Source organism: Cherax quadricarinatus, unplaced genomic scaffold (genome assembly GCF_038502225.1).
Source record: "Cherax quadricarinatus isolate ZL_2023a unplaced genomic scaffold, ASM3850222v1 Contig501, whole genome shotgun sequence".
NCBI lineage: Eukaryota > Metazoa > Arthropoda > Malacostraca > Decapoda > Parastacidae > Cherax > Cherax quadricarinatus.
In genome coordinates, this window is record NW_027195527.1 from 13,004 (window position 1) to 25,558 (window position 12,555).

The window sequence follows — 12,555 nt, forward strand, 5'->3', positions numbered from 1 at the left end:
AGTAATAGTAAACAGAGTTCCAGAGTTCCAGGCAGCCACGGTAAAAAGCTCCGTTCCACAAGGCACAGTACTCGCTCCCATTCTATTCCTCATCCTCATTTCTGACATAGAGATGTCTTCCTTTGCAGATGACACCCGGATCACCATGGCAGTGACCTCCATCCAAGACACCGCGAGACTCCAAGCGGACATCAACTAAATCTTCGAATGGGCCACTCAAAACAATATGAAGTTCAACGAGGAGAAATTTCAACTACTCAGATATGGAAAACTTGAAGAAATTAAAAATGTGTCAGGGTATACCACAAATTCTAACTATACAATAGACAGGAAAAGTAATGTGAAGGACCTGGGAGTGATAATGTCAGAGGATCTTGCCTTCAGAGACCACAACAATGTATCTACCTCATCCACTAGGAAAATGATAGGATGGATAATGAGAACCTTCAAAACTAGGAACACCAAGCCCATGATGATTCTCTTCAAATCACTTGTGCTCTCTAGGCTGGAATACTGCTGTACACTAACAGCCCCCATCAAGGCTGGTGACAATGCAGACCTCGAAGGTGTACAAAGAACTTTCACGGCACACAAGTGCGATAAGGCACCTAAACTACTGGGAACGGTTGTAGGTCCGTGATCTGTATTCCCTCTAACGCAGGCGAGAGAGATACGTGATAATATACACTTGGAAGGTTCTGGAGGGATTGGTACCAAACCTGCACATGAAAATCACTCCATATGAAAGCAAAAGACTCGGCAGGAGATGCAACATTTCCCCGATGAAAGGCAGGGGCGCCACGAGTACACTGAGAGACAACACAGTAAGTGTCCGGGGCCCAAGACTGTTCAATTGCCTCCCAGCACACATAAGGGGGATTACCAATAGACCACTGGCTGTCTTCAAGAAGGCACTGGACAGGTACCTAAAGTCAGTACCTGACCAACCGGGCTGTGGCTCGTACGTCAGCTTACGTGCGCCCAGCAGTAACAGCCTGGTTGATCAGACCCTGATCCACCATGAGGCCTGGTCTCAGACCGGGCCATAGGGGCATTGACCCCAAAACCCTCTCCAGGTAAACTCCAGGTAATATATATATACACATTGGACCCTTGGGTAAAGGCATTAATCTGTTCCAGAGAGCTTGCCTTTAACCGATTTTGCCTTTAGCCGAATTAATTTTCCCCATAAGAAATAATGGAAATCCAATTAATTTGTTTCAGACAGCCAAAAGTATTAACAAAAAATATTTTTTTAAAAGATTAAATATAGATATACATACAGAAAACAATGACAAATAAATATAATGCACTAACAAAATGAATAAATGAACATTTAACATCACACTTATCTTTATTGACTCTTGTTGGTGAATGGAAGACAAGTAGGAGGCAAGAGGGAGAGAAATTTATTATGCTTCAATATGACGCTAATATCTCTACGGCATATTTATCTATCACAATTCATCTAATATGACATAATAAACAATATTAATAACATAGAAACATGATATATACTCTAGAATGAATAAAATATATCATAATGTATGAGAGGAGTAAAGTGATGGAAGTGTTGTTATTGGATTTATAGGGGCCACTGAGAGAAGCTGTACATAGTGGTGGTGAAGGCACAAGCAGAACCCACCAATGCTATCACACTTAGAGTGTGTAGTTTATAAATAAGAAATATTTACATTTCAATTTATAAATTAATAAGTTTATTCAGGTATACACAAATACAGTTATGTACATAGATTAACATACATAGCAGCATAAGTGTAAAGTACCTAGGATAACCCAAAAAAGTCAGAGTGACTTACGTATTTCCATTAGGGTCCTTTTATATTTACACTTGTATGTATTTACTTTTATACTTACACTTTTATATTTACACTTACCTTGGAGGAGATGTTAGTTTAATTAGTTAGTTTGATGGAGGAGATGCTGGCAGAGGTTTAGGGTGGTGAAAGATATGTAGCAGGCTGGAGTATGTTCATTGGCTCGATATACATCCAACAACATTGGAGAGTTACTTTCGTGACGTTTTTCTGTCGCTTACTCGCTTAACTTACTTGCTACACTGTTAATTCTACACTTTATCACTGGCTGGCACTATAGCCTTTATCGATACCTGCTGCTTTAGTATAGTACATATCGTAGAATCACTGAATCACTGCAGAAGGCACATTCACCCCCTCTCTTCCTCCTCCACTTTGGCACTTTGCTACAAGTTTTTTCTTGAATTCTATTGTGCTTCTTTCCTTCTATACCACAGGGCTGGCACTAGAAGCTTTCTTTGGGCCCATGGTGGCTTATTTAGCATTTTTTTTTTTTAACAAGTCGGCCGTCTCCCACAGAAAATCCCCAAAAAGAAAATACTTTCATCATTCAACACTTTCACCTCGCTCACGCATACTCACTGTTTTTGCAGAGGTGCTCAGAACACAACAGCTTAAAAGCACATATGTATATAGATACACAATATATCCCTCCAAACTGCTAATATCCCGAAACCCCTCCTTTAGAGTGCAGGCATTGTACTTCCCATTTCCAGGACTCGAAGTCCGGCTATATAAAAATAACCGGTTTCCCTGAAACCCTTCACTAAATATTACCCTGCTCACACTCCAACAGATCGTCAGGTCCCAAATACCATTAGTCTCCATTCACTATCGTACACGCTCATGCATGCCTGCTGGAACTCAAAGCCCCTCGCCCACAAAACCTCCCTTACCCCTTCCTTCCAACCTTTTCGAGGACGACCCCTACCCCGCCATCCTTCCCCTACAGATTTATACGCTCTCCACGTCATTCTACTCTGATCCATTCTCTCTAAATGACCAAACCACATCAACAACCCCTCTTCAGCCCTCTGACTAATACTTTTATTAACTCCACACCTTCTCCTAATTTCCACACTCCGAATTCTCTGCATAATATTTACACCACACGTTGCCCTTAGACAGGACATCTCCACTGCCTCCAACCGCCTCCTCGCTGCTGCATTCACAACCCAAGCTTCACACCCATATAAGAGTGTTGGTACTACTATACTTTCATATATTCCCTTCTTTGCCTCCATAGATAACTTTTTTGTCTCCACATATACCTCAATGCACCACTCACCTTTTTTCCCTCATCAATTCTATAATTAACCTCATCAGCAGTTACAACCACTAAAAACAATGGAATAATACAAAATATATCACATGAACACGAGGAATCGTCCTCCCTGGCTTGTAAACAATGGCACACTGGCTTTACATGGGCTCAGGCCGCGTGGACACATTCGGGACGAATGCCCTTAACCAAGTTCTTGTGCGTTAGCCAAGCCAATATTCTGATCCAAAAACGTGCTGCTATCTGATTTTGGCATTAGCCGATGGCGCTGTTACCCGAGGGTCCACTGTATATTTTTTTAACACATCGGCCGTTTCCCACCAAGGCAGGGTGACCCAAAAGAAAGAAAACCCCCCCCAAAAAAAGAAAAAACTTTCATTATCCTTCAACACTTTCATCATCACTCACACATAATCACTGTCTTTGCAAAGGCGCTCAGATACGACAGTTTAGACGTCTCTCCAAACTGCCAATATCCTAAACCCCTCCTTTAACCCTTAAACTGTTCAAACGTAGATCTACATTTATGTTCATAGCGCTCCAATCTTGATTTTCCCCATTTGAAAGCATGTAAAAAACACAGATCTATGTTCGGTGTGTTACGCGAGCGAACGTAGATCAACGTTTGGACAGTTTAAGGGTTAAAGTCCAGGCATTGTACTTCCCATTTCCAGGACTCAAGTCCAGCTAACAGGTCTCCATAAATCCCTTCACAAAATATTACCGTGCTCACACTCCAACAGCTCGTCAGGTTCCAAGAACCATTTGTCTCCATTCACTCCTATGTAACACACTCACTCATGCTTGCTGGAAGTCCACATTCCTCGTCCACAAAACCTCCTTTACCCCCTCCCTCCAACCTTTTCAAGGACAACCCCTACCCCACCTTCCCTCCCCTACAGATTTATACGCTCTTCAAATCATTCTACTCTAAATGACCAAACCACCTCAACAACCTCTCTGACTAATACCTTTAGTAACGCCACACCTCCTAATTTCCACACCACGAATTCTCTGCATAATATTTACACCACGCATTGCCCTTAGACACGATATCTCCACTGCCTCGAGCGTCCTTGTTGCAGCATTTACAACCCAAGCTTCACACCCATATAAGTGTTGGTACCGCTATACTCTCGTACATTTCCTTATTTGCCTCCATGGATAACGTTTTTTTGTCTCCACAGATACATCAAAGCATCACTCACCTTTTTTTGCTTCATCAATTTTATGGTTAACCTCATCCTTCATAAACCCATGTGCTGACAAATCAACTCCGAAATATCTGAACACATTCACTTCTTCCATACTCCCTTCTCCCAATGTGATATCCAATTTATTTTTATCTATATCATTTGATACCCTCATTATCTTACTCTTGTCTATGTTCACTTTCAACTTTCTACCTTTACACACCCTCCCAAACTCATGCAATAACCTTTGCAACTTTTCTTTAGAATCCTCCAAAGGCAGAGTATCATCAGCAAGAAGTAACTGTGTTAACTCCCATTTTGTATTTGATTCCCCATAGTTTAATTCAACTCCTTACCCCAACACTCTAGCATTTACTTCTTTTACAACCCCATCTATAAATATGTTAAACAACCATAGTGACATTACACATCCCTGTCTAAGACCTACTTTAACACACCCTAACCTGAGCCTCACTATCCTCATAAAACTCTTTACAGCATTTAGTAACTTACTACCTATTCCATATACTTGCACCATCTGCCACATTAATTTCCTACCCACCCTACGCCTTTTCTAAATCCATAAATGCAATGAAAACTTCCCTACCTTTATCTAAATACTGTTTACATATATGCTTCAACGTAAACACTTGATCTACCCTACCCATTCTATAGCCTCCTTGTTCATCTGCAATCCTGCTCTCTCTTACCTCTAATTCTTTCAATAATAACCCTACCATACACTTTACCTGGTATACTCAGTAAACTTCTTTTTTTTTTCTTTTAATGCACTGGATGTATCCCACCGAGGCAGGGTGGTCCAAAACGAAAAACAAAAATTTCTCTTTTTAAATTTAGTAATATATACAGAATGGATTACTAGCCCCTTTGTTCCTGGCATTTTAGTCACCCCTTATGACACGTATGGCTTACGGAGGAAGAATTCTGTTCCACTTCCCCATGGATACTCAGTAAACTTATTCCCCTATAATTTTTACAATCTCTTTTGTCTCCCTTCCCTATACATGCTCTCTGCCAATCCCTAGGTACTTTCCCCTCTCGTACATTTAGTGAACTAAAATACCAACCAGTCCAACACTATATCCCCCCTGCTTTTAACAGGTATTACTATTTAGTTTGTATATATAATGGAATATCATGCCAAATAAGAACAACATATGCTTTAAAATACCTGTCTATGCACAAAGAATCTGCAAGCAAGTTAAAGCAAAACTGATTCAATCTGAAAACATATGTTCATGCAGACAAATAAAAATAAAATTACTAATCACTAAACATCTAACTTACACAGGAGAGAAACGGTAGTGAAAAAGTTGATTACTATTTGTTATTCCCTTTACTATGCGATAGACTGGGAGTTTGCTGTGTACAACAGGTGGCGAGAGCCGAGACTGATTTGCCACACTCGAGGTCCGGCTTCTAATGTCATCTCGATGGTTGCAGCCATTGTTTTCTAGCTCCTGTTTACAGATGTTATTTTCTAACTCAGGATGATCTCCAATATTGCCATTATCCACATTATCTGATGACAACGCTGCACCTGTGTTGGTCATGTCGCTGCCTCTGGGGATTTGGCTTTCATTTACCGAGGATGAATAAGATGAAAGAGAAGAGAAAATAGAGGTAGCTTTCGAAATGGAGGATGATGTAAGAGCAGCACGGAATGAAGACTTTGTCAAGGAGGATGGGAAAGATGAAGAATTGGATAAGTTCAGATGTGTCTTTATTCTTGGGTTCTGAGAAACTGAGCTATCAGAAATCTGTGAGTTACCCAGAGGAATCACAGAGGTTGGGCTCAAGCCATGTGTTTGAGAGTGAGAAGTTGATGCGGGTCCTGGGAAGTGGCTAACCCCACGAGACTTGTTGCCACGGTGAGCAGATCCCCGGTACACTGATCCCAATAGCCAAGCATGTCTTGTGTAAATGGGATGAGAAATATTTGAGATAAAAAATCTCACAATTACATAACATTTTCAATTTACACTTAAGTATATCACATGCAACGCTTTTAAATTATGAGACTGCCTTCAATCACCCATCACATAAAAGTACAAGTATATCTCACAAGTAGTAAGATATAGTAATTTAAACAGACTTCCTTCCCTGAAAAGTTAATAAGAATTGTAAGTTAAGCAAAAAAAAACTACAGGACAAACATATTTTAAAGTTAATATTAACTAATATTGATTGCGGTTCTACATACTGTATATGCGAGGTACTACTATACATACTCATGCATCAGTGTATTCATTACTATTTCATATACCTTGGAAAGAGTGCCTTAGTTATTCTTGCTCTAAGCTGTGTCTGTGCAAGACACTGTTATTCAGAAAACTTTTCATTAGATACTTATTAGTACAGAAAACTCCCAGCAGTTTGAGCCTTAAAAATTATTTTAATAATCACACACAGGTAAGGAGGAGCTTGAGATAGATGTCAAGAAAATGAACGAGGCAATAAGAACAGTAGAACAAAAGGAAGTAAAGCAGCCACGTTAGATGGGAACAAGGCAGATAGGGATATATCATAGTGTTGGTGTGATTGACAAATCTGTTCAGCATGTGCATGAAAAGAATGAAGGTACCTAAGGACTGTCAGACAGCATAGATAGTTCCTTTCTAATAAGGGTACAAAAGAGACTGTTTTAATTATAGGAGAATAGACCTGTTGAGTATACTCGGTAAGGTGAATGGTAGAATTACTGGTAGAACTGGTATGATGATACCAACAGGTTGTAGGTAAAAGACACATGTATGCACAGATGAAGCTATTTATTAGAAAATGCTTTGCCACAAGTGGCTTCTTCAAAAGAAGCTACTTGTGTAGAAAAGTTTCCTTGATCAGTGCACATGTCTTTTACAATAGAATTATTATTGAAAGAATTAGAGGTAAGGCAGAAAGCAGAAGAGCAAGGAGGAGTACTGAGGCATGGTAAGTGATGTGAAGACTAAATGTTTACAATGAAAGAATGTGTGAACAATACTTAGATAATGATGAACTGTGGTATTTATAGATTTAAAAAGACATATCATAGGGTGGATGGAGAAGTAATGCAGTAGATGTTGCCAATGTATAGAGTATGTGGTAGGTTACTAAAAGCAGTTATTATACAATGAGGCTCAGGTTATGGAAGGTAGGACAGGGAGAAGGGGGATCTATTTTCCAGTGATAGTAGTTAGACAAGGATGCATGTCACTAGTGTTGTTTAATATATTTAGAGAGAGAGTTATAAAAGAAGAGAATGCAAGTGTTAAGGAGATGGGTTAGATTAAAAGATGACTGAATTTGATACAAAGTGGAAACTGTCACAGTTGCTCTTTGTAAATGACAGTTCTTTTGGGAGATTCTGAGAAGTTGTAAGAGTTGGGAGGAAAATAAATGGTATAAAATACCGACACACTGGAAACAAACACATATGCAGTTTAATGTGATCCTTTATTGACAACGTTTCGCCCACACAGTGGGCTTTTTCAAGTCACACACAGATCTACCTGGGGTGGAAGGTACGGGAGTATTTATAGTCAGGTTCAGAATGTTGAGGTCAGGTGAAGAATGCTGCATCTGATGATCTACCGGGTGGGGTTATAGAGTCTTGGGTAGCTTGGCAGGGGTATTGGACAAGTTGTGAGTAGACCTTCTGCAGTGTTCTATGTTCTTATGTGGGATAGCGATGAAGAAGTTTCTTGGCAAGTGGTTCAGCTATGTTATAGAAGCCATTGTTCTGGTTGAAATTGTTGGTTATAGAGATAAGCGATGATTCCAGGATTCTTCGGTATTGAGTGTTGTCTTCTGTGGCGATAAGTCTTGAGTTTCTGTAGTTAATTAAATGGTTGTGTGAATTGCGATGTTGTACACAGGCATTCTTTGTATCGTCAGTCCTGCTTGCGTATTGGTGTTCTGAAATACGTGTTTGGAGGTCTCTTGATGTTTCGCCCATGTATAATTTGTTGCAGTCATTACAAGGGATTATGTATACCCCTGCAGAGGATGGAAGCTTGTCCTGTCTACTACTGGTGATGTCCTTAATGGTCGTGGTCGTGGTTGTGAAGGTAGATACTTGGAATGATGTATTGGAAAAGATGTTGGAAATATGTTTGGCAATGGAGTTGGTGGGGGGGACTATGTATCTCTTCTCGGCAGTGTCTTCTCTGGGTGTGTTGAAGATGTTTAATGCCCGCCGTCTGCAGTCTCTGATGAAGTGATGAGGATAGTGGAGTTTAGAAAATACTTGTTCAATTATAGTGCATTCATCCTCAAGGAACTCATTGCTGCAGATTCTGAGTGCGCGCAGGAAGAAGCCTATAATTACACGTTTTGTTTTGGTGTCGTGGTGAGAGTAGAAGTGGAGAAGATCGTTTTGGTTGGTTGGTTTTCGGTAGACTTTAAAACGAAGTTCATGGTCAGTTTTGCAGAGAAGAACATCAAGGAAAGGAAGAGTGTTGTCGACTTCTTCTTCAAGTGTGAACTGGATTGAGGGCTCGACCTGGTTGAGCTTGTCTTGGAGAGCTTGAACGTTGAAGCGCCTGGGAGTTATGAGGAGAATGTCGTCAACATAACAGAGCCAGGTGACAGTCGAAGGAACAATGGTGGAGAAACGCTCGGCTTCCAGATGTTCCATGTATAAGTTCGCCAGGACGGCACTGAGTGGCGACCCCATGGGTAGACCAAAAGTCTGTTGAAAGAGGTGATTTTCGAAAGAGAAACACGTAAAGCCGACCTCGTTGAACTATGTGTCGGCTTTACGTGTTTCTCTTTCGAAAATCACCTCTTTCAACAGACTTTTGGTCTACCCATGGGCTCGCCACTCAGTGCCGTCCTGGCGAACTTATACATGGAACATCTGGAAGCCGAGCGATTCTCCACCATTATTCCTTCGACTGTCACCTGGCTCCGTTATGTTGACGACATTCTCCTCGTAACTCCCAGGCGCTTCAACGTTCAAGCTCTCCAAGACAAGCTCAACCAGGTCGAGCCCTCAATCCAGTTCACACTTGAAGAAGAAGTCGGCAACACTCTTCCTTTCCTTGATGTTCTTCTCTGCAAAACTGACCATGAACTTCGTTTTAAAGTCTATCGAAAACCAACCAACCAAAACGATCTTCTCCACTTCTACTCTCACCACGACACCAAAATAAAACGTGGTGTAATTATAGGCTTCTTCCTGCACGCACTCAGAATCTGCAGCAATGAGCTCCTTGAGGAAGAATGCACTATAATTGAACAAGTATTTTCTAAACTCCACTATCCTCGTCACTTCATCAGAGACTGCAGACGGCGGGCATTAAACATCTTCAACACACCCAGAGAAGACACTGCCGAGAAGAGATACATAGTCCTCCCCACCAACTCCATTGCCAAACATATTTCCAACATCTTTTCCAATACATCATTCCAAGTATCTACCTCCACAACCACGACCATCAAGGACATCATCAGTAGTAGACAGGACAAGCTTCCATCCTCAGCAGGGGTATACATAATCCCTTGTAATGACTGCAACAAATTATACGTGGGCGAAACATCAAGAGACCTCCAAACACGTATTTCAGAACACCAATACGCAAGCAGGACTGACGATACAAGGAATGCCTGTGTACAACATCGCAATTCACACAACCATTTAATTAACTACAGAAACTCAAGACTTATCGCCACAGAAGACAACACTCAATACCGAAGAATCCTGGAATCATCGCTTATCTCTATAACCAACAATTTCAACCAGAACAATGGCTTCTATAACATAGCTGAACCACTTGCCAAGAAACTTCTTCATCGCTATCCCACATAAGAACATAGAACACTGCAGAAGGTCTACTCACAACTTGTCCAATACCCCTGCCAAGCTACCCAAGACTCTATAACCCCACCCGGCAGATCATCAGATGCAGCATTCTTCACCTGACCTCAACATTCTGAACCTGACTATAAATACTCCCGTACCTTCCACCCCAGGTAGATCTGTGTGTGACTTGAAAAATCCCACTGTGTGGGCGAAACGTTGTCAATAAAGGATCACATTAAACTGCATATGTGTTTATGTTTCCAAGAGTTGGAAGGGTGTGTAAAAGAGGGAAATAAAGGTGAACATAAAAAGAACAAGGTGACGAGAGCAACAAAAAGTCTAAGCAATAAAAGATTGAATATCAGATTGGAGGGAGGAAGTGGGTGCACAGTATTCAAGTATTTGAGAGTAGACATGTTGGCTTAAGGGTCTATGAAAGATGAAAGGGGAGAGGGGGGGTGAAATAGTAGGTGGTGTTGAGGCCTACCTGGCCTATGTAGAAAGTAAGTTTATCTCTGGAGGCAAAGAGGAAAATGTACCAGAGTGGTATCAACACTTCTGTATGGGTACACAGCATCGACTCTGAACACAGCTGCGAGGAGGAGGCTGAAAGCAGTAGAGATGTCATGTTTGAGAGCAATATATGGTGTGTGAATAAAATGCCGAGAATTCAGGAAGTAAAAACTAGGTCTGGGAGAACAAAGGAAATAATTCAGAGGGATAAGGTGGGATTGTTGAGGTGATTTTGGGTATCTAGAGGATAAACTCCATAGGGAAGGGGAACAGAATTCTTCCTCCGTAAGCCATGTGTGTCGTAAGACTAAAATGCAACTAAAATGCCGGGAGCAAGGGGCTAGTAACCCCTTCTCCTGTATCCATTACTAAAGTTAAAAAGAGAAACTTTTGTTTTTCTTTTTGGGCCACCCTGCTTTGGTGCAATACAGCCAGTTTGTTGAAAGAAGAAGAGAGGATAAAGGGGATTAAGACGAAAAAGAGGGTCTATAAATATGGGGTGAAAAGAAGGCTGGGGGTCATCCCAGGAACAGATGAAAGGAGAGGGTAGAGGTTGGTGTGCTAAGTGCTTGAATATCACTTGTTATTCTCTGCATAATATTCACACCACATAATGAATTTCAAATATCTTCATTGCCACTTGCTGAATACAACATTCAAAGACAATGTTTGACACCTATACAAAATCATTGGCACAAATATTATATTCATGGGAAGAGCTAAATATGTAAAGCTCGTGCAGTGCCTGGGCAAAGAGAGGTAATCAGGTTTGATCTCAAGAAGGATAACTAATTCCCTGGATCAAGAGCCCTTTACCAGCATTAAGGTACTGGCACTACTATGTCCTGATACATTTCCCCCTTTTGCATCCATTGACAAACTTTCTTCTGTTTTTTTTTCCAATTTCTCAACACTGCTATCTTCCTTTCCTACAATTTGACAAACACTTTTTCAATACTTTTTGCTCTCATCACCCTATTATTTTCTGTGTTCAGTTTTTTCTTCCTTTTCTTAAACATCTTTTCAAGCTCCTCCACCAAGCTTTGCAACTTCACTTTAAAATAAAGAAGCAGTGAATCAATAGCAATGAGCAAAACTCCCAGATGGCATCAAGTTCATTATCATTTCCAAGCCCCATTTAACCCTTTGACTGTTGCAAGCCCCTTTCTGAAACTGTCATTCTATGTCGCAAAAGTTTTGGAAAAAAAAAAAAAATTTCTTATGAAATGATAATCTTTTCCCGATGGTAATGACACCAAAAGTACGAAATTTGGTCGAAAACTCACGGAATTATGCTTCCGCGAAGTTAGTGGTCTCGGCGACATATACGCATCGGCAATTTCGCCGACTTTGAGCCCTGTTTTTGGCCAATTCCGTTGTTCCAGTTGACCAAACTCATAGCTATTTCTTTAGAACTCCATTTTTTCTATCAGTTAAGTACAAGAAACCGCCCATTTACCAATTTGAACTACCTAATAAAGTGGTCAGAAACTGGCAATTTGGCCAATTTCACACAAATTAAAAAAGATGCCAATTTCAAAATAGGGTCCAGAATAAACAATGTAGACATTCTTGGCATTAAAATAACATATTCTCTGTTCATCAGTCACGTCTCTAGGCCTCTTTTATATTACTACTGCTTTCTATTTTTATTTTTTATTCATACAAAAAATACAAAATTTACTGTTATGCAGACTACTGCATTATTGTAAAAAGGTATAAATAATATCAGTGCACTAGTGAAAGAATATTAGACTCATAAGAACATAAGAAAGAAGGAACACTGCAGACTCCCCAGTTAACATGTATTGGACGTGTGGTGTAATTTGCTTATTCCTGAACATTGGTAAAAATCAAATATTTCCACTACTTTGAGCTCGATTCCAAGGTCGTTTTCATCGTGAAAGTAATGAAACTATTTCT

General features: G+C 40.5%; 1 protein-coding gene across 1 annotated transcript in view; it reads right to left on the reverse strand.

The window, feature by feature from the left end:
* Positions 1–4,034: 4,034 nt before the first annotated feature.
* The window catches only part of LOC128686525 (dual specificity protein phosphatase CDC14B), a 107,332-nt gene continuing 98,811 nt past the window's right edge, over positions 4,035–12,555 (reverse strand). Inside the window, exon 10 of the mRNA XM_070080474.1 lies at positions 4,035–6,248. Coding sequence (XP_069936575.1) covers positions 5,618–6,248 — 631 coding nt within the window. The 3' untranslated portion in view covers positions 4,035–5,617. The remainder of the gene's footprint in view (positions 6,249–12,555) is intronic.